General features: G+C 38.9%; 1 protein-coding gene across 5 annotated transcripts in view; it reads right to left on the bottom strand.

Annotated features, from left to right (window-relative positions):
- WDR72 (WD repeat domain 72) overlaps positions 1–20,332 on the bottom strand; it is a 129,925-nt gene extending 109,593 nt beyond the window's left edge. For 3 of the 5 annotated variants that reach the window (XR_008451933.1, XM_054078127.1, XM_054078129.1), the window contains exons 1-6: positions 20,117–20,332; positions 8,655–8,816; positions 7,526–7,632; positions 4,672–4,750; positions 1,570–1,744; positions 953–1,029 (exon numbers count right to left, since the gene is read on the bottom strand). Coding sequence is in view for 4 of the 5 variants with exons in the window: in XM_054078127.1 (XP_053934102.1) it covers positions 953–1,029; positions 1,570–1,744; positions 4,672–4,750; positions 7,526–7,632; positions 8,655–8,807 (591 nt within the window). In the remaining variant the exon portion in view is untranslated. Of the gene's footprint in view, positions 1–952; positions 1,030–1,569; positions 1,745–4,671; positions 4,751–7,525; positions 7,633–8,654; positions 8,817–10,913; positions 11,009–20,116 lie in introns of those variants that run through there. The other 2 variants (XM_054078128.1, XM_054078130.1) reach the window with 2 other exon arrangements.
- Positions 20,333–23,482: the final 3,150 nt, after the last annotated feature.

Raw genomic sequence — 23,482 nt, 5'->3', positions numbered from 1 at the left:
GATGGCACCATACCAGAAGCTTTCTCTGATGTCACCAGTTAGTTGTTACAGTCCCCATAATGTCTACAGCATAACAGTATTTTTGCTTTAGAAATATTGCAAAGACCACCCCCCCCCCCAAAAAAAATAAAAAGAAAAAGGAAAGAAGAGCCACATAGGAGATAAACACATGACAAAACCACCAGTATGGTATGAAATTTGACAGACCCTGCTGGGAGGCCTGATTCTACCCATTAACAAGAAGTGCTGTGACACGCTCTGCAGTCTGCCCAGCGAGGCAGTAATATATTACAAATGTTTAGAGAAAACTGTTGACATTTTGCCATTTCTCTTGATGATCCACAGTACTTAGCTGCAATACCAAAGCTCCTTTGTGAATCTAGCTCTAAGAGTTTAATTCAAAAGCAAATCATCATATTCCAATTCCAACACTTGTGCACATCAAGTGAAGTTGCACAGAATAAGCAAGTTTGAAGATGGAGAAATCGGGCACTTGACACAGCAAGAGCCTTTTCCAGGTGAAGAAAGCACTGTGGGAGGCAGGTCAAGGAATACAGTCTAAAGGACCATTCTGAAGAAAGTAACAAGGGTGAAGAGGAAGTACTTTGAGTTTAAAGGATGGAATGAAGGGGCTCAAAGAATGGAATGACATTATCACGGCAGCAGGAAAGCACTGCATCTTCAGCAATGTGGAATATGGAAAGACAAGATGCCTAGGAAAAAAGACATTGCAGTTGTCAAGGCATGAGCTGTCCGATGGCTCAACTAATTTTAAATAGTAATAAGAGGGTGTGCTTTCAGAATTTTGTGACAAAATTAATCAATCCTGTTTAATACATATCCAGAATATTTTGATTTATTCATATTCTGCTTCAAAGTATCCTTTACTTGAGAATATTACTCCGTTCATGTTACTGTTCAAATCACTCTTTCACACCTCATACAGACTGACCTGTATGCTATTCAAAGATGAAGACAGGTCCCACACTTTAAGAACTCCAGTTACAGACACTGCAACCAATGAGTCTTCTGTGGAAAGTCAACAGTAAAATAGTAAACTTGAAACCAATTTCAAACAGTGTCTAACACCAAGAGAACGCTGGTATAGATACTGCACTAAAACATGGATTCTACAGGACCCTGTTTAGATGTAATACTAACTTTACACAAAAATAACTAATTGCAGAAATACAAAACATGCAAGCAAATAGCAAATAATTATTTTGTCCAATCAGACATATTTTATTATAAGGCACAGAATGGTGGGTATGTGCCTCAATTTCCCTGATATCACAGAATTCATTTGTACTCACGTACAAAAAATGAGCTGCTTACAAGCAGTGTAGAGGCTGCTTGGTTTTCTCTTCAATAAATATATCAAATAATACATGACCAACAGTAGGAGCATTAAAACACCTTTTTAGGTGCTGTCAATGAAATGTTAACACCTTGCACGTAACAGCTCCGTAAAACATGATTAGACATTAAATATAATAGGACTAGTGTATCTATACAGAAAAATTTTATCTTAATTTAAATGGCCTACATAAATACGTCTAAAATGTATACCTTGAATTCTTGCAGAGTGTACAATACACATACAATTTATCCAATCAGAAGACTGAGATGATGATAAAGTGTGAAGCATATCCAAAGTCTTAGCATCAATAATAAGAACATCTTGATATTCTCCACAACAAAGAAACCAGCCTTCACCCGTCATTCGGAATGAGCAATGGTAATACTGCACAAGCGGAAAGAACAGAGTCAGCATACTGAGCTACACAAATATGCATGCATAATTTTCACATTAAGCATGTCACACGTGGAATTATAATCAACACTTGTAGCATTACTAGAAATGTACTGTATCGCTGTGACCACACACAATTTTGCTAGTGGCACAAGCAAGTCATATGCATTTATAACAATTGAATACAGGCATACAGCTTAGTACAAGGTGCTTCATACCGAAAGCAGCATCTATCCTGCCAAAGTATTAGGGGGGTTGGATGCAACCAGCATATTAATTTTCACTATAAATTGCTGAACAGTTTGGAATTTGTTCCCTTGAGAAGCCTCATTTCTGCAAACACTTAATAAACCTCACTCATCAGGTGAGAACATAGAAGATTCATAATTAATTTCCCATTGTTTTCCAGGAAGAATTTCTACTCCTTGAATATATTCTTGTTTTGATATTAAACACCCTAGTGTTCAGCAGATTGATTCTTTCCCAACAATCATGTAAAGAAAAGAAAAAACAAGCATATAACAAAGTACTAGGGAACAGAAAAAGCAGCACAGAGTGACTAGAAAGATTTATTTTTGCTAAGCGTTTTAGACATGCAAGGACATTTGCATTTTGTGTAGTATCAATCTAATTGTACACATAACCGCTATAAATGCATAAACAGCCACTTCAAACGGAATTTACAAGTAAATGCTATTCTTAAAGTAAAGGGAAAAATCATGTAGTTCGAGGGAAATATCAGATAGACCCATAAAATTGTACCTAATTTCCCACAAGTTGTCTGTACACTAATTTCTGCTTTGATAATAATTCTTGGTTTATTAGTTAACTAATTGAAATCTGAAAACAAAAGAAGCATAAATAACTGGGAAGAGGATAAGTGTTACCACAGATATTATGAATGATCAGAGGCAGAAATGCTCAGCAGTAGGAGCAATCTATAATTACTGTCACTGTTAAGTTAGGCTCGAACTAAGATATTTGTATTGTCAGTCAGTCTTCTGAGAAAACCTCACACTGGTTAAGACCCACAAATGGTTAAGAGTTGACCCTGGTGTTAAACTTCATTTCAAATGGCAAATATTCAGTTGGCACTGCTTGACATCTGTTATTTATAGCTGAATCATCTACACTGAACAAAAGGAACATACTAGACCAGATAGGCTGGTAGTTTAATTAAAACCTATTAAAACATCAACTAAAAGTAAAGAAAAATTATCAGTGGTGATGCTATCAAAATCAGTGTGCACTAAACGTCCAAGACAATAACATTCTATAGGAAACTAGAGAAAAAACTACAACAATAAAAAAATCCACCACAAAACTGTCCAACCTCTAAATAACCCTCCCAAAAAGACCCCTCTACTTATTTTAAATATCTGAAGGTCACATTTTAAGACTAATTACCCCTCCTAGCAACACCTATTATTTTTCCTAAGAAAGTTTTCCTGTTAGATGTTCCTATATTTCTTGAGCAATCTTGCCCAAGTTATAGGAAAAAAAAAAGCCACTGCCTAGTCAAAATTAGGTTTGGCTCATTTCTCCTAATAAAGAAGTAATTTTCTAAAAAATAATTGCTTCTCCTGCTTGAAGCATAAGAATGAAGATTCTGCCTCTGACCCCCACAAAAAACGTACAAGGACTGTCAGACAGGCCAGATCTGCCTATTTCTCTTCAGAACTCCTCCATAACTTTAACTACTAAAATCTAATTAAGTAATACCACAGTTCATAACAAACCTCCATTACATTATAATTGAAGTATTGTTTTGTGTGCTATATACATACATAGGTAAAAAGAATCTATATATGCTATGAACACATACACAAGTGAAGATTATAGATAAAGAACTTCTTAATCTATGCTCATATATATATATACACACAGATACATGTATATGGAAAAACATTATTAATAAGCTACTCTAATTTTTATTTGGTAGTTTATCCAGTTTTTTCCTTTTCCCTTTGATATTAACAACTGTGTTTGAATTTATCACATAAACCAAAACAGTGTTATGAAACATACTGTTTCTTATAGGAGCTTTAAAACATTTGAATTCTGCATTTGAACAGTTTGAACCACTTAGGGTGGCATATTTCTATCACTTGGAAATTTAGTTCTACCCTAGACTTCCTCACCAAAGAAAAACACAAAGTCAGCACTTTAATTAACCTAAGAGCCCTAAGTTCTTCTACCAATATATCCAGAAATAAGCCACCTCCCAGAATCAAATAAACATTTGTATTTCAAATGCACCCTCACACTCCAAAATCTAGATATTCGGTGTACCTAGAAGGAGTTCAAAGCAGACACTTGAAGCTGTCTAAAGTAATGGTTAAAGTAAAGTGGCCCTGAAAATAAGTGATCCGTCCCAAGTTCTGCAATGAATGAAGGTGCATTTTTTGAATTGGGGCAGAGCAGTCTTTTGGAGGTCAGTAATTAGGCATCAAAACCTTTCAAACATTTAAAAGCAAGATCTTCAGTGACTGTCTCCCACTCTGGGGCTAGACTGCTTGTACTTCTAAAGTATGTCATCAAAATAACAACACAAAAAACTTGACGTTTCCATGCAATTTTAACACAGGACAAATGTAAAGATTAAGGCAGTTTCAACTTTGCTACTCGATGCCGAGGCTTTACAATAAGTGAACTGATACAGCTTTCCAGACTTTTGTAGCTCACAAATAATCAGTTTGATTTGATTAAGGAGTTCAGAGGAACACAAAAGTCTGCTCTTTTCTCAGAGGGAAGTAAAAAAAGGAAAAATAACAGATACAAAACTACTTACATTGCAACACGTTTTTCTCCTATTAGGTCTGTTACGAGTTTTAAATATAAAATTGTATGTTTCTGAAAAACATCACATTGATAGGGCAAAACTTGTGTAACAAACAAGGAAAAGTTGCTATACTTACATAGATTGCTGTATGCCTATAAGGAAGCTTTGCGTTCTCAATGCACTGTCCACTAGTGACATTCCAAACACACATCTCCCTGCCAAAGATAACTTTATGTTATTCTCTGTCATTTCCACTCAATTGGCAGGAATTATTTCGTGCCACCAAGATTTTCTTTAGTGCCATACTTAAGTGCATTCTGGTCGTTTATGTAGCTTTTTCTTACTGATTACTGGGTAAGAAAACTCTCTGGTTATTAGTAGGGGATGACATTTTGGTAATTATACCCTGTCACCTTGCAACAAACCTGACTTTAGGCCAAGTCTGGTCTACAACAAATTGTAGGTACACTGCCATTACAGCTCATCAGCGCGTCACCGTAACTATCTGTCGTTGGAACTACATCTTCCTGAAAATGATTCATTTCACTGAACTTAAACCACACATTTCAAAAAATATAATGCATCTTCTGCTGCAAGAGATTTCAGCTCCTCAGAGGAACCACAACTTCTGTTAAGAATAAACAGTGCCACCGTGAGGCTCTGAGATCTCTTAGCAATCCAGCTCTGGCCTCTTGACAATGTGAACATCTGCACAAGGTTCCAGCAACATGCTATGGAACTAGAGAACAACTGCAACGCGATCCAATCAAATGTTGTAAATAAGATTGTGTGAGGTATGTTGTCACAGTTCAACAACTGGTTTTCAAACTTCGATGCTTTTAGATCTTATCTAAACAGCAAGCTGTCATTTCCACAATTGAAATAATCAGTTCTGAATTAACAATCTGTATTACACTTTACATTTTGTGTCTGAGGAATTAAAGAACACATGGGGGGGTAGACGAGTTCATTATAATCAGAAATTTTACTTAGTGATTTACATTTTCATCTATACACTTTCACACTGTAAGATAATCTAAAAATATTACTTAATTTACATTTTTTTCAGCTGAGCAAGAGTAGTGAAATCTATGTCTGTACTGTAGCAAAAGTCATAATTTAAATCAAATGTTTAATCCCATTCGTTAAATATTTCAAGGCAGTGAATTTCTCCTTGTTCATATCAGAATTACAATTTACTGTTTTAGCTACTGTGATACATACACGCAAACCTGCATAAACAAGACCAGAATATAACTTCAGGTTCTGTGTTGTACTTAATTTACTGTGTGCGCTAACAAGGAGTGAGCGATACCACATGTTTATAAACCTATCCTACAGCAAATGCTATATGCATGCATGGGACACCAGTGAGAACTTCTGAATCATTATGGATTAATTTAGATTTCCACATAAAAAGTGCAAGTATACTGTTTAATATTTATCCTTCTGGAATAAATAAGTTATACAAACACTTGAGAGATTCTGAAATGGAATAGGAGAGTTAGCATCTTCCACAATTTCTGTCACTGTCAACACAAAGAATTGGAAGCCTGAAAATGGCAAAAGTGAATGATTCACAAGCCAGAAAATGCAGCTCGACAAACACTGCATCTCTTGAAGATGAGGCTTCCTATTTGTAATTATCTCAACTTCATGCTGCAACCTTCTAGCGATCAGTGATGGATGCTTTGCCCTTACGTAATACAGATGAGAAGTCAGCATTAATTTGGTAAAAGTGAACATTTAAAGGGGCCAGAAGTCTATTCAGTCCTACCTATACACATTCCAAGCAAGTCCAATGATCTCTTCAGAGGCAGAACCTCTAGAATAGGAATGTCCCTCTACATCTATAGCTAAAAACTTCATTATTTAATGCTTTTCCCCCAGACTTTTTGGAAATACAGTATCTTTTCTCCCAGTATGATCTCAAAACAGTATGCACTAACAGAACTTCAGAATTAAATGAAAAAGATTCACCTCTGAACCCTCGAGTTGAATTGCAGGAGGCCAATACAAAACTTATCCCATAAACTTCTTGCCCTCCTTTCTGCACGTACCAACCACAACTACTTACCACAAGCTAGTGGGGCAGTCTAACCTTTGAAGATTAAGAAGCCTGAATCAGTTTGTTCAAGTTATCCCTTTCTTGTATATTCATGCTGGAGGAAGAGATCAGATAGAAACTCTTCACAGGAAGAGGTTTTTAACAGAGCTGTCTTGATAATTGGAAAAGATGAACTCTAAATGAGAGGACAGTATCATTAGAGCAGCAAGACAAAATTGTCTATGGAAAGCCCTGAAGTCCTGAACAGACAGGCTTCAGACTCCAGCTGAAAAGATTATCAAATAGTCAAAGAGAAAAAAATTCTTGAATGCTAACCAAGCAGAACTGCAGAAATTAGTTTGCCTCAAGTGATGGGCCAAGTCATAACAAACAAATAGGAGAAAAGCTGCAAGCTCAGAAGCCTCTGAAAAGGATGTGCTCCAAAATAGCAAGTCAGATTTAAACAAAGGAACATCAATGCCTTTCAAGGGCAGTCTTTTCTGTACTTCCTGTACACATACTCACTGAGCAAGCATAACCTGGATCACAGTACATTAGCCTCTTGTACAGATTCAGTTCTTAAGACTGAGCCCAGAAAGGAACACAGAAAAGCACCATGATATTAAAATGCTTCTGAAACTGCCAATTCCCTCCAGTAGCCTGTTATTGTCCCTTTGAATGGGGCCTAGTTGACCTTCTGAACAATTATTCTCCTGACTACACTGGATATCTGAATCTGTCAAACCCTTCTGTTGTCCAAGAGATGAGCTCTTAGTTAGACTATTGTAAATAAGCAATATAGTCATTATCCTAAGTTGCTGCTATCCGCTTCGTATTATGGAAAAAGTGGATTAAAAACCACCTGCCAAATGTAGACTCTGACCTATACCTGCCATACATTTAATGATTTAAGAAATGAGTAATCGAATATTCAGTTACCTACCCATTTTCAGTAGCACTTACTACATATGGTTGTTTCTCAAACTCTCTTGCTTTTGCCAAACAAGTTACAGAAGCAGTATGGCCAAAGAGAATTTCTTTAGATGAAATCTAGAGGAATAACACAACAGTTTAACTTAAACATAGTATTTTCTGTATAAACAAAGAAAATCTAAAAGCAAGAGAATACTACTTGTAGACATTGTTATTAATGAGTAATTGTCAATCTGAATTATAACCTTATGGTTTTCAGTCATGTTTCTGGAATGCACAAAGATATGTTTGCATAAAGTACAGTCTTTGTATTCACTGTAGATTAACAATGGCACCAAATGTTATAAACCAGGCAATTTGTAGAATATCTTTGGCCTTCACCATGCAGCAAAAGGGGCAGAGTGAAGTAATGAACTGATACAGCAAAGCTCTTAAGCATGTGTTCGTATGACACCTGTAAGTAATCCTTTGATTAGCTTCACTGCATGCAAATACCTTCACGGGAAAAGGTAGCCCCCTAAAAGTGCAAACTAAAGTTTCAAGCTATATTTGAGCACAAGTGGGGCAGCCAAATCAAAAAAAGAACAGAACCATAGCTCTAGGAATGCAGAGTAAAAACTTGTGACTGCTTTGACTCTGTTCCATTCTCAGCAAAATAAATATGCATTAGTAAGAGTAATAACATGCCAGGAGGTTTGCAGCTTAATTATACCGAAAATATATATTTGATCTTGCTTCTTCCATCTTTCTACAAATTTTTCCACCATTAACCTGGCAGAACGCTCTGGTTATATACACAGATATTTTTTCCCTTAACTAACAGGCCTTGCTCAATAATTGATGAAAAAAAAAAAGACTTTATAAGATAGGAATCTTGATAACTGTGTATGTTTCCTTGTTGTCATTACTCATAGCACTCAATGTTGAATTATAATCCACAGGTCATGATAACCTGTGAGAAATTTTCCAAAGTCTGCTCATATAAGAATTTCAACTTACTTCATAAGTTTCCTATAACAAATATAACACTATCCTTAAAACTTAATCTAAGCAAGTGCAAATCTGGATGATCCCATTGTTAATAAAAGATAAAATCCCAGTGTGTCCGTTTGGCAGACTGTAATGCAATGGACACAAACCTTTAATTCTGATGAAAGATCCCAAAGACATATTTGTCCTTCTTGACTTCCCGTAACTACAGTCTGCTGGTCATCTGTAATCATAATAGCAGTGATACTGTGAGAGGGAGCTATCTGCCCCCACACTGCCACAGCCGGCACCGATACCTTCATAGTCACCACCTGGAAGCAGAAACAAGTCACAGTGATTCCAAGTAACATGAAATCAAAGAAAAAAGAAAATAAAAAAAGGCAATTTATCAACATCTGAAAGGGGGAACTACAAAATACTGCTGCAAAAAAAAAAGTTGATGAGGCATTGAAACAGTTTTTAGCTGTTTAAACATCACACTGACACTTTCCCTAATACAGCTGTTCATCAACAGTTTAAATAGGCAGCAGGACAGTCATGTGCCACTATTTTAAATCTAGGCAGTATCAAACGGGACGAGAGTTAACAGGGACAAGTGCCATCACAATACTGAAATACTAGCAACAGGAGATACATGCTTCCCCACACAACATGGCTCAGCTCTGCTGGGCTCACGTCATTCTGTCTTCTTTCTTATTTTGCCTGGTGGAGAACACCTTGTCTCCCCTCCCCTTCCCAGCCAGCAGTGCCGCTCCCTCTCAGCAGCTGTCTGCTGGAGCATGGAGATGGCACAGGATGGGTGTCAATAGAGAGCCTGTGGTTCCTAGGAGGATAAAGCCAGACATGACAGGGCTGGAAGGAGAGAACAGGGGGTGGGTCAGGGGTGACAAAAAAACGTGGTCCAGGACAGCAAAGCACTACACTGTCAAACATTCAGTGGCATCTCCTAGAGGTAAGACCCAGAAGAAAGGTGGAAGCAGAGCTTCAAGCTGGGAAACGGGGAGGATGAACAAACTCTGCTGCTCAACTTATGAATCCCTTGTCCAAAAAAATTTATCATATAATAGATTTTATTCACTAATGGGCAGAATTGATTTAATGGAATTATCCAAAATGACTACTGGTCATTAGTTAATGCAATAGATTCTTACAAAGTGAATTTCCAGGAAACTATTTCAGCATCTGCTCAAATACCAGTACTTATATCTTAAAATCCTCCTAATTGAAAAAGTTCTGCTTTGCTTCTTATTAAATTCGATTCCTGATTGTTTTAAAACCACTTCTACTTGCTAGCTGGATTCTGTACTTGTTTTGCTTCAAACAAAAGCTTTGAGAAAAATCACTTTCTCAGTCACCTAACAAGCCTTCTGTCACACTGCTGTTTGAATTCCTATGGTTGTAACTGTCTAACATATGTCAAGAGTATTCCCAACAATACCTTCAAAAAAACCCAAACCAACAGTGAGTATCTCAGTATAAACCATTTGGCACATAAATAGTCAATTTGCAAAAAAAGAAAATAATCATGTATGTCCTGCTGTTGAGTCTTTTCAGGGCATCCAGTAACACACCTGACAAAACAACTGAAACAGGCTGCCCAGAGAGGTTGTGGAGCGTCCTCCTCTGGAGATATTCAAAACTCATCTGGACATATTCCTGTGCAACCTGACTTAGGTAAACCTGCTTTAGCAGGCGGATGGAGTGGATAATTTCCAGAGGTCCCTTCCAACCCTGGCCTTGGTCTGTGAACAAGCAGATCTACTTTGGGTCAACTTACGTGAAAGGACTGATTGCTAAAAACAGACACAGATGAGCAATATCTTTAACATTAGTGTCTTTACTACAGGCAAGACCCCTGCAGTAAGCTGCCAGTGTCTACCATAGCCCAAATGCAAACAACTTCCGTACATACAAGTCAGCTGCATCAAAACCCCAAAATTGCCTTGAGTATACAACAGTCCCAACACTCCTTCCCTGTATCCTATGAAGGTTCTTCTCTCCTTCATTTTTCCAGAAAGCCTATACAGATGCTTCTGAGGCATCTCTGTTTACCTCCTTCCTTTTTCAGCTTTCTGGAGAAAATGACAGAAGAGCGTTGTCACCTGTTTCTAATGGTTGTCAGGGATGGAGAAGGGTGTGAAGTTGACTTGTGACTGTAAAGTCACTCCTCTGAAAGCTGAAATTCTCTTAAACTTTACTGAGGGCAGTTTTGACTACTACCAGTCTGCAGGCAATGTACAAGCAGCTGACAAATACTGAGCAGTCAAAATTGAGTGTGTACTTCATCATGTTAATCCAAAGCATGAGCGAACAATAAGAAACAGATTTCAAGCTCTCCAGATGCACCACTGTCTAGGGTCACTTAAATATTTTAAATTATTCTTTTCAGAATATAGTTTGTCACCTACTTTTTATCCAAATAGCAACAACACCACTGAAGAGATACTTCAGAGCAGGCACTAAGCAAAAATCATCTTTCGGCAAAGGAGCGCTCCAGTTTTTCCTGAAGAAAGGAGAGACAGAGCCCTTAGCATGTCCTCAGCAAAGTTCTTTAGAATGAAACAGGTGCCAGTAACAAGGTGCTAGAACAGCGCAGTTGGGAGAGGTCAGCCAAAACAAATAAAAGTAAAGATGAAATCTTGTAATGAGAGACTGGGTAGAGCAAAATGCACGGCAGCAGGTAACGGCCAGCCAAGGGAAGCAATATAGGAATGACGCAAAGTGACATGAAGAGCACTTCCTGTGATAATTCAGAAAAGACGACAGGACAGAAATAGAGCACAGAAACAGCCTTTTAAGCTGAGTTTAAAGAAAGTGTAATACAATCCATCACTAAATTGAGCACAGGGGTGGCTGAAAGCAGGGACACAGATGAGAGGTATCTCTGTTACTACTAATAAAAGCCTTAAGTGACACAGAACTAGAGGAATGGGCTTGCTTCCTGACAAGAACACTAAATGAAGGGCTGGTCTACTGAGAAAAAGGGCTGAAAAGACTGGTATGGCAGACTATTAAGGTCCTGCCATACAACCTCAGTCAGAACAAAGGCAGAGGAAAAGGAATCCAAGAGAAAATTAATTGAGGTTGAGTTTATTAGTCTAAATCATATTTAGTTCCATTTAAAAGCTCTTTGTGGGCATATCACAAAATACTGAGAGATGTCATTGATCTCACCTTTAGAATTTAGCTTTTCTAAAACTTCCTTCTTCAATATCTAGTCATACAAAGTATTATGCTTACTGGCAAACACTGAGGTCCATTTCTCTTCCATTTCATGCCTCAAAATGAAAGTTGTTCTAGCTAAACTTCAATGATATTATTTAAGTATCAGCTAAGCAAATAAAATTAATCCTTTTCATAAGGTTTATAAAATTACACTGCCAAGTTAATGGTTTGATAAGCCAAATCCTGAGTCTTTAAAATCCATTTTCTTGCATATCATATAGTCATTTATACTTGTGCCACGGGAATGTTCAGTTAGTGTAAAACACCATAAGATAGCAGAATTCAGATTTGTACTGCTTTGAATATAAAGTCATAAATTACATTTTCTTGTAGAAGCACCACAGAATCGAGATCAATATTCTTAGCAGAAGACTTACTTCTGAGCAAGTGATGAGTAACAGAACTCTGAGAGACAACCAACAGAAGTTAAAACCTAAACAAATTAATAGAAGTAGCTAATGTATAGATCATCTATTTGCACACATTTCTTTTAGATATCCATGAGTGTCATGAATTACTAAACAGCTAGTACTACGAATGAAACATTGGTTATAAAGAACTTATTTAGACTGAAATGCTACAAGAATCTTTTTTACTTTTTCCTTCTGTATTACGACTGAAGCATAAGAGAAACAGAAAACAGAAGGTATATGAACTTCTGTGTTAATACAGAAGTCCTTAATGTTTTTCCTCTTGCTTCTTGGTTAACTTTAAGATATTTTGATGCACAAGATAAGTGCTTTGTATGAAAGCTTTTCTCCTAGGAGTACCATGACTTCTCTAGAAATACTGTACACTCATACGTGTATATCCTCATTTTGCCTGATAATATTTAGCTTTAACAAAGCATTTCAGTGATGCTCATTGCACTCACAGCAAACTTCTTAAATAAAATCAAAAGATATTTATCAGACTGTTCCTTTAAGAAAGGTAAAAACTATTTCCACAAAGTCAAATATTGCCTGAGGCACATCTGAGCTGCACGTAGCTTATCAGCACATGCCAAATTCTTCCCGCTCTACCCACTCAAGCATGTCCGATTTGCAGTATTAACCCATAAGTCAACTTTAAATCAAGTTCCTCAGTCTTACTCCCCATTTCTTCCTGCTTACACCTAATAAATACCTTTGTCCTGCCCTTACAATCACAGTGCCAAAATACCCTCCCTCGTTAACTGTAAAAAAAATTTCCATTCTTAATTAAAACACCAGTTCATCCCAACGCTAACTTGTCTACCATCCTGTCTCTAATTTCATGAACGCTTTTCAGACTGATACCACACAACAAACCTCTTAACTTGGAAAATTATCCCAATATTCACAGCTCCGAGTACTTTGGTGGTGCTCCTTTAGTATCCTTGGCTCATTTGTAGAGTATCAAAGGTCCATTTGGGAAGCCGTGTACACTACCTTTTATTCTACAGAAGCCACAAGGTATTTAAAAGTCCAGTGAAAAGCTTTAAGGGGCCAGAGAGCAGGAGGTCCGACCTTGAATGCCTTTCTAAGCACATATTAATGCGAGGCCTTTTCCTCATCACTTGGGTTTTTTGACTGGGACTGTTCATGAACTGACTAGAATGAAAAAGGTCAGATAATACCATAAAGAAACAGTGCCATTATAACACAACATATGCTCTTCCCCACAGAGCCCTAACTCCAATACAGGAACCGTATCTTGACTCTACCCTCCTTCACTGACCTTAAAAATTTAAAAAAACACTTGTTAGCTTCTCTATTAGGCTCATCCCAGACCTTCCAGTCACTGCCTCATTATTACTGCTCAAGCCTCGAGCACACATCCCTGTGCTGCATTTTGTCAAGATAAAAATTATAATCGTAAAGCAGGTGGTTTGGGAACATATAGGTTAGAATTAAAAAGTTGCTTATGTCTTAGGAGCACGCATGCACACGTGCTCAGTGATTCGAAGTTAAACACCTGGGTTCTGCTTCACCCCCACTGAAGTCTGCGGCTCCCATTCCCTATTGGTCCTTCCATCTACACGCAGAGCTTGCTCCAAAGCGTAAAGGAAGCTTTTAAGTATGAAACATCTTGAACAATACTAAACTTCTATCTACAGTTATAAGAAACATGTTTCTCAATTTAAAAGAAATACACACTTTAATCTTTAAATGAATTCAGAATTCACCTGTTCTCACATAAATCAACGTCCTTAAAACTAGGAACTGAACTGCCCAGAGACCTAATCTCAAACAGTTCACATAATAAAACATTGGCTGTGACAGAAACCTCCCTCAGCCCATAACAAAAACTACCAATTATGAATTCATAGCTTATCCACAGAAGGAGAAAAGATCGCTCTACAGGTAATAGTCAACCTGCCAAAAAAACCCTTTTCTGAATTTATATTCATACTTATTGCGTGTTTCCCGTGAATCCTGAACTATCAATAATAGATCAGTTGTTTCAGAGTACAGATAAACATGTCACAATCACTGTGGACAAGAAAAAAAATGCTAAAATTGGCTGATAGTCCTGAAATTACTGAGACTAGCAGCATAACTATTCGTATTGCATTAAAAATACAAATATTTGGGAAAGAAAAGGACAGAAGGGACAAAATTATTAAAATCAATTATTGACAAATTTATAAGAGCAGCATATGCCTTCTCAGTCTAGCAAAACTCCGTTTGCCTGGGCTTCAATGTTCTTGACAGACAAGTACAATAACATAAGTTTCCACCCCACCCCTTTAGATTCATCACTGCATTGAAGTGCTAGGACGTAAATTTTAGGCAGAGACTGATAGCTTTTCATGACTAATTCCTAAAGTATTTTGTATTGCTGATCAACCTCATTTCTCTTGTTCCTGTCTATTCATTGGCTTTATCTGACATATTCTCTCTCACTGTCTGTCTAAGTAAATAAAAGTTCTATCAATATTTTTTGGTACTGTTAGTAAAAACCTAGTTACTTTCCTTAAGGACAGCTTTGACTTGCAGTCTACTGATCCATTTTATATCGCTTTCACAACTTTCTCACTTTACTTTATGATGTAAATGTTGCAGTCTCCTTAAGGATGTTGTATGTTATCTCTGGAAATCAGCAAAGATTTCCAAACTAAAAAGTTTCCAAACTTTCCCCAACTGAGAAGTTATATTCACCTACAACCCACAATATACTGCAATTCCATCTAAGAGGCATAAATAGTAACATACATGGCATTTACAAAGTGTAAATTTACTTTAGATAAAAGTATCTAAAAACCAAAACCTAAAGATACAGAAGTAACATAATGCAGCCTTTGTAAGCCTGAAGACACACCGCGCACTGCTGCTCAGGATGCTGCTCACAGATGTGCTATTTATACAAGTTGCTGTTTAAAAGCTCATCGTGCCTATGAATCTCAAAATACTGGTCAACAATACTTTGCAATCTGTGAAGCAGCAGGGTACACGTGTATTTGTGTAGGTGTGAGAAACGGAATAAATTAGAAGTGAGAAATACAACGCTGAGAAAGACGTTTAGTTTTTAAATGAAAACAGAATGGGGATAGAGACTGTAGGGGAGAAGGTGGGATGTGTAATGTAGGGAAAGGAAAAAGATATGAAGCTAGGCAAGTGAAATGACAATCAAAGAGATGACAATAAAACCAGCAAGGCAATACAAAGGTAACAAAGACATTCAAAGTAATCCATAGCAAAAGCAAATAATAAAAGATTTACCAAGAGATTTTTTAAAAATCTAATAAAAAAATAAGTTCATATTTCACACACTGTACAAGAGAACTAATAATTAGCTCCTTTAAGATGCAGAGCCTGCTCTCTGCAGGTACAGCAGCACAAATATTTCTATATTTCAAATACTTTAATTAATATAGCTAACTAGATAGAGGCCAACAATACTCCAGTAATCAACATTTCTACCCTATGTCCCACGGCCTTGTGTTTCAAAATATTCTGCCAGAACCCTCAGTATTCCACACCTTTTCCCTCTTTTTGGTTTTTGCAGCTCTGCCCTGGAGACCTTGCCTGCCTATCGCAACATTCACAGTTTCAGTTTTAATGGAACTTCCCTGGAGACCTGTCAGGGCTACACCCTAATGGGTTCCAGGAGTCATTGCTAAGTGACACCCAGACCTCCCCTGGACTATGAACATTCTGCTTTTGCAGTCCAAGGGAGCAAGAGACTGGGACCAGGAATCAATACAACCCATTTTAACTAGCAAGAACCACCTAGTAATACCTTGTTTGTATTTCTTGAACGAATGACACAAGAAACACTTATTTCATTCCACACAATAATTCACCACAATCAGAAGGAGCACAGTAAGGGCAACACCATCTCCCAGCTGCTGATTACATCAAAGGTTTGCAGCACAAATTCAATTTTATGATGTTAATCTCAGTCTGCCACTCAGAAATTTTCTCCGAGGGATATGATTTTTCTCTGGATTTCATTTTAAGAATGATTTTCTTCTACTACAATCAATAAAGATATGTTTTCATCAAAAGACTCTATCTTGGCAGAATTCAATTGGCCATCTCAAAACCTTTTGGTGACACAACATTAATTAAAATAGTTTATGTTGCACCTAAGCTGGAAAATGGAGCAGTGAAAACACGAGGAACTCTGAACGCTTGTGCTTTACACACTGTCACACAGTACAGCAGAACAACCCTCCCTCCTTGAAGTTAGTGTTTTACGCCATAACTGTCACATTATTTTAAGCTTGCTAGCAAAGTGTCATGAAATGCTCTTTTGCCAGGCAGAAAAATTAAAAATGCATGCAAAAAAACCCAAACAAATTCCCCACTTTCTTTGTGTTACTAAAGGTTTCAACAACAGTCAATGATAAAATAGCTGTATAAACACGTTAGACAACAATTAATGTATGTAAGCTAGCTAACTTGGTTTTAAATCACATATATCAAGGACCTTGCATACATACAAAGTTTATTTGAAAAAGAAATACATTATACAAGTGTGCTTGGAGCCATAAAATGCCTTCAAAGAAAAGCCAACCTCATTTGTGTTCACTGTTTGAAATATAGTGTCTGAATATTCCATCAACCAAAAGAAATGAAAAGCTGCTTACGCACTATACCGGACTACACACGTGAATTATTTGCCACTTTCAAAGCCTTAAGCATACAAATATTATCACATAAGTCATCTTCAGTGGAATTACTCATATTCAAATGGTGAAATGCTTTGCTGAAGCAGAGCTTTAATCAGGTCTTAGGACATTCACTCATCAATTCTTACAGGAAAGCACCCATGACACAAAACCACCATCAGCTTCCAGAGAATGTGAGCTTCGATTTCTACAAAATTGCATCTTACTGACTTAAAGACAGGCTTTAACCTTAGTTTTCTATATATTAAGTTATGCCTATCTTTATTGAAAGTAAGTTTTCCATGTGAGAAAGTACTTATGCTAGTAGAGACAGCTCCTTACATTTTCTTAATCATAAATTGTCTTTTGAGCAGAGACACATTCACGTCCTTTAAAAAAGTCAATGATTCCAACATAATCCCACATGAATCAAAGGGTGGTGTCAACTCCAAGTTTATGGCCTACATAACTTGGAAAGTGCTGAGAGCAATAAACTTTAAGTCTGTGTCAAGAGATGCAAGCAAGAGTCTCATGTAATCTGCAAGAGCTTTGACTGACTTTCATTTTTATGAAATATCAGAGATTCTGTAATGAACTAGCTACAACTAAACCTACAGAATTCATTTTTGTTTACACTGCTTTAATACAAAAACCACAAAATCTGCTAAGGTCCGGACATGAAATGGCCAAAAAACTTACAAAACCCTCAAACTGTGAGGGAGTGAATATGCACCAGAGCTTCAAGTCACTCATTTTGTCTTCCTTAAGTGACCTTGAACTCATTTAAGAAAAAAACTGAAACAGTCAATCGGAGAGGTGATGTTTTTGGTTCAGGTACACTGTACTCAAGAATGTTTCAATAACAAACAAAATTGGGATCAGATGCTGGAAGTAAAACATCTAGAACATTTCATCAGGCTTTAGTTTTTGCACAGTAATGTAATAATCACTAATCAGTGGTGTAATCAACTGCATCATGAATGAAGACTTCCAAACACTGACACAAGAACTCTTTTTTTTTTTTTTTTTCCCCATTTTGCTCTTTGATTACTCTCAATTACAAAACAGGTCTCTATGTGGCTTTCTTTGCTATAGAGCACATAGCTGTTTAGAGTAAACAACTCAGAATGATTTATTATATATATACACAGTCAAATCAGCTTAAGTCAAAAGACACTGTTTATGAAACAGAATCAAAGTCCAAGACTGATTCAACGCACCGCAATGCATGGATTGCAGATTTCATTACAGTAAACTTCTAATTTTAACACTGAAAAAATAGCAATGAGAAAGGCCTGCTCATGTAATCAGTCCTACTAACTGACACAAACCTTTTGAGCCATTTTAACAAGGGATAGTCCCAAAAGATCATAGTTCTGTACCAGTGGCATTACTGACATGGGAAAATTTCATGACATATTAAGAAAACACTCCTAGCAGTGACTAGAACAGTGACCATGACAAAAACACCACGAGGAGAGCTCTAAGTGAGCCATTTTGTAATTAAGCAAGTCTCACTAATCTATTTTCTATCAAGTCTCACGGAACTATTTTCAAGAGAAAACTGAACGGCTGTAAAACAAGTATAAATGTATTTCTACTCTGCAGGTTTGTATCTACTCAAGAAAACATCACTGAAATAACACAACAGCCTTCGCCCTTTTTAATGGGCTGATATTTTGAATTTTGATGTGTCCTTGCATCGCTGATTTTCTCCAAGAAGCCAAGTATCGCTCACTAGTTTATCTTTGACTTGGAAGCCTCAGACAACAAATATCAAAATTGAAATACAATAAAGTTATAAGAAAAAACACATTACTGTTTGCAACATTTTGAAACCCATTTCTCCTAGACTTTTGTGTTTGTTTTAGCTGCTTTGTAGTTCAGATGTCAGAAGATGTTTTTAATACAATACAATAGAAACCTTTAAAGATAATAGAATCATAGAACAGTTTGGGTTGGAAGGGACCTTAATGATCACCCAGTCCCACTCCCCCTGCCATGGGCAGGGACACCTCCCACTGGCTCAGGCTGCCCAAGGCCCATCCAACCTGGCCTGGAACACCTGCAAGGATGGGGCAGCCACAGCTTCCCTGGGCAACCTGGGCCAGGGCCTCACCACCCTCATTGTGAAGAAATTCCTCCTTACGTCTAGTCTAAATCTGCGCTCTCCAAATTATCCCCATTGCCCCTCGTCCCGTCCCCACAAACCTTTGTAAACAGCCCCTCCCCAGCTTTCTTGTGGCCCCTTCAGGTACTGGAAGGTCTCACTGAGGTCTCCTTGGAGCCTTCTCTTCTCCAGGCTGAACAATCCCAACTCTCTCAGCCTGTCCTCGTATGGGAGGTGCTCCAGCCCTCCGATCATCCTTGTAGCCTCCTCTGGACCCATTCCAACAGTTCCATCTCCTCCTTATGTTGAGGATAACACTGCTTAAACCACTTAGATTAACTATTTTATGTAGACAAGCTATAAACAGCTATAAAACAAATATAAATTTATTTCTACTCTGTGTATCTACTCAAGAAGACATCACTGATATAACACAGCAGCCCTTTTCAATGACCCGATACTCTGAGTTCCGACATGTCCCTGCATCGGAGCTTTTCTCCCAGGTGCCAAGCATCGCTCATTAGTTTATCTTTGAGTCAGAAGCCTTAGATAGTGAACATCAAAGCTGAAACATGATGAAGTTCTGCAGTTGATGCCAAACATTCAGGAGACCAAACAAAACTCCCAGGTGAAATGTGCCCCAATAAGACCAAAGGCCTTGCCAGTCCCGGGTGAAGAGCCTGCTGCTTTGCTCGGTCATGGCCAAACCCCCCACAGCCCCCAGACACCGCCCCGAAGAGTGCGGGGAGTCATAGAATCATAGAATCACCAGGTTGGAAAGGACCCACTGGATCATTGAGTCCAACCATTCCTAACACTCCCTTAAACCATGTCCCTAAGCACTTTATCCACTCGTTCCTTAAACACCTCCAGGGAAGGCGACTCGACCCCCTCCCTGGGCAGCCTCTGCCAGTGCCCGATGACTCTGTGAAGAATTGTTTTACTGATATCCAGTCTGAACCTCCCCTGGCGGAGCTTCAGGCCATTCCCCCTTGTCCTGTCCCTTGTCCCTTGGGAGCAGAGCCCAGCTCCCTCCTCTCTGCAACCTCCTCTCAGGCAGTTGTAGAGAGCAATAAGGTCTCCCCTCAGCCTCCTCTTCTCCAGGCTAAACACCCCCAGCTCTCTCAGCCACTCCTCGTCAGACACCTCCTCCAGCCCCTCACCAGCTGCGTTGCTCGGGCTGGGAGCGGCCCCCTCACCTGTAGCGGCTCCTGGGCTCCGGGGACACCTGCCAGCGGCGGCCAGAGGGCTCGGAGGGGCGGAGACGGCGCCGGGACGGGTTTTATCCCGGCGGGGAGCGGCTCGGGGGCGGCTGGGGCCGGCGGCAGCTCGCTCTGCCCAGGGCTGCGCGGCTGCAAGGGCACCGAACACCGGGGAAGGAGCCCCCGGACCGCCTCGGAGTTCAGAAAGGGAAGTCCTTCATCAGCGCTGAGCAGCGCGAGCTCCGTCGAGCCCGGGCAGCCAGACAAGAGCTGGGACGGAATAGATTTCCCACTTAATGCATATGGATACATTTTCCCACAGACCTTATGCATATTCTATCACATTCCAAGGACTGATTTTAACGTTATTATGAGCGCCACAACAGTCAAAGCTCTCGCTCCTTTGGAGCCTCCGCCTGACCTGGCATTTGAGGTAGAGAAAGACTGCAGACGGAGGTGATTCCCGAATAAAACACTCCTGCTCAGCCCCGACCGCGCTGAACGCGGGGCGTTACCACCTTCGAAGAACCAACAGAGTGTGCAAACCCACCATTTTAGAGAAAATATACTGTTAGAGGGACATTCTTTTTACCTTTCAAAGACCACAGTGACTTAGATGAAACTTTAGCTTAAATAGAAACACTGCACTTTGTGCAGCAGTAACTGTGTCTGTCGGGGCGGCGGTTCTCCTCAGGAGGGCTGCGCCGGGGCCGCCGCCATTCTCCCGCCGGTGCTGCGAGCCCGGAGCTTCGCTTGGCGCAGGTGTGGGAACCCGCTGGGGGGGTCTGGGCTCCTTAGCCCGGCGTGCTGCTGCCTGAGAGCCATTCCCGAGCTGTAGCGAATGGGGAAAGAAAAGGAAACATGGTGTCTGTTCGCTCCTCGCTCTGTTTCGTCTTTGCCCCGAGGTCAGTCGCCGCAGTGCTCTGTGAGGGGTTCTGCGGGAGCGGAGCCGGTTGGGCGGCACGAGGCGCGTTCCCGCGGTTTGCGGGAATACCGGCGCACGGTGCGGGGCTGCCAGCGCCATGCTGAGCCTCACCGTCACAAAAGTTTTTTCCCCAAAACTGTGGCTTTTAAAATTTGTTTGCCTGATGGTTTTTGAAGTGAGGCCCTGGCCCAGGCTGCCCAGGGAAGCTGTGGCTGCCCCATCCCTGAAGGTGTTCCAGGCCAGGTTGGATGGGCCTTGGGCAGCCTGAGCCAGTGGGAGGTGTCCCTGCCCAGGGCAGAGGGGTGGAATTGGATGAGCTTTGAGGTCTCTTCCAACCCAGACTGTTCTATGATTCTAAATGCATGTGGAGTTGGAAGCATATTAAGAGATTTAAGTGTATTTTTAGTGCCCATGGTTCTCCTATTTCAATATCATTAGTGTGATAGCCAAAGGATGTGGTATTTTTATTATTGAGTTCGCATTTACACTAAAACTATTTCCCTGAGGTGTCCATCTGATGATAAATAGTAATATTCTAAAATGTGTCCCCTGTCATCTGCACCTGTGGGCTACATTTTAGAGGAAAGTGAATGCAATGAATAAAACACATACGCAGAACCATTCAGGTTGGAAAAAAGACCTTTAAGGTCATCGAGTCCAACTGTAAACCCAACACTGCCAAATCCATCACCAAACCATGCCCCTAAGGACCACAACCACATGGCTTTTAGACCCCACAGGGATGATGACTCCACCATTTCCCTGGGCAGCCTCTGCCAGTGCCTGACAACCCTTTCCATTGTCTGACGTGTAAATTCCAGAAGAAATAAGCATATTAACTTTTAAAATTACTTTAAGCCTCTAGAGAGCTGATCCCATCAAAACATCACTCCTTTTTCTCTGCAAAGTTTCTTCCATCAATAAGGTTGTGCCTTATCCTCATCCCTCCTGCCCCAAAGCCACAGAAAATGGACTAAAATTCCTGCTAAACACAGAGAAGTTATTTTCACTGCTAATTAGAAAACATTTAGATGAGATCACAGATGATCACCTCCACGCTCCATATGTTGCTGCTGAGGAACAAGATCTCTCAGCCGAACTACACTTTTAAAAAGCAACAAAAGAAATCATTCGAGTTGTCCTGTGAAAGTAATAAACACCTCAAAGATTATACACAGTTTGTAACATTGTGAAACATTTCTCAGAGACTTTTGTGTTTGCTTTAGCTGCTTTGTAGTTCAGATTTCAGCAGATGTTTTTAATGCAATAAAAGAAAAACCTCTAAAGATAATACCTCTTAAACCATTTCATTAATTATTTTAGGTAGGCAAGCTATAAATCCTGAAAACAGAAGTTTAGTAGAGGCAGTGGTGTTTAATTAGATTTCATCAGGCCAAGTGAAGATTACTGAAATATGGTATTTTAGTTAGAAACCTGCAAAGGTACCTTTTTTCTGGGGCTTTTGGTAGTAATCATATTGAAAGCAAAATGAGATGATACAAGTCGACTTACTTTAAAAAATATAATACCGGTTTTCGCAGGAAAGATTAACTTTAAAGTCAGTAGCAGGAACTGGAACCTCAGCTAAAGTTTTTGTAGTCAAAAGCTGCTTATCAAGGAAGTGAAATAATTGTATGAGACCAAGTAACCTAATGGATAAGCTAGATGTTGCTTGTACTTTTTGGCACTCTATGTGAATTGTGAGTTCTGCTTATGAACCTAAATAAATGATTTTGACAGCCTCTGTTTAATCATTGGTAGATGGAGGTTTCCATAAGAAAAACTGTCACATATATTTTAGCACAATTTGACACAAAGGGAAGGTCACTCCAAGGGCCTTAATTGCATCTTGTGCTCAGAGAGGGTCATGAAACTGTGTGATTTCTATTTTGTCTTTCAACACTGTATTTGTTACCTTGGTAAAATATAATGAATCATTTCATAACAGTAGTACACATATTAGTACTGTGCTATTTAAATATTTGTAGATGCACATAAAAATACTGGTTATGAAAAAAATGCCTATATTTACAGATATTAAGAACGATTTCCCCCAAAAATGTGGTTTTGACAATATGAAGCCACAAGTAGATAAATACTAATGTGTACCATTACATCCAAATTAATTTACTGCTATACATCAAGGTAAACTACTGTAACTTATGCCAAAATTATTCAGGTAAGATGAATTTAAAACACAGTGTAGGCAGTGAAAGCCTTCTGCTGAAAATTGTAGTATTCTCATATCACTATTCTTTTAAAAATAATGATTTGGATCTAAAAATAAATTGCACGTTTTATAGATATCACAAGGTTTTTAAGATTATATTCTTCAAGGTTTAGGAATTGTAATTTGTTGTAATTTCTTTGAGGAAATTAGGAAGTGATTTGTTTATGCATGTTTTGAGAACAGAATCTAGGATTCTAAGAATAGTGCC

This window comes from Cuculus canorus, chromosome 12 (genome assembly GCF_017976375.1).
Source record: "Cuculus canorus isolate bCucCan1 chromosome 12, bCucCan1.pri, whole genome shotgun sequence".
Lineage (NCBI taxonomy): Eukaryota > Metazoa > Chordata > Aves > Cuculiformes > Cuculidae > Cuculus > Cuculus canorus.
Note: the sequence above shows the minus strand (reverse complement) of the source record. Positions and strands in the feature narration are given on the sequence as shown.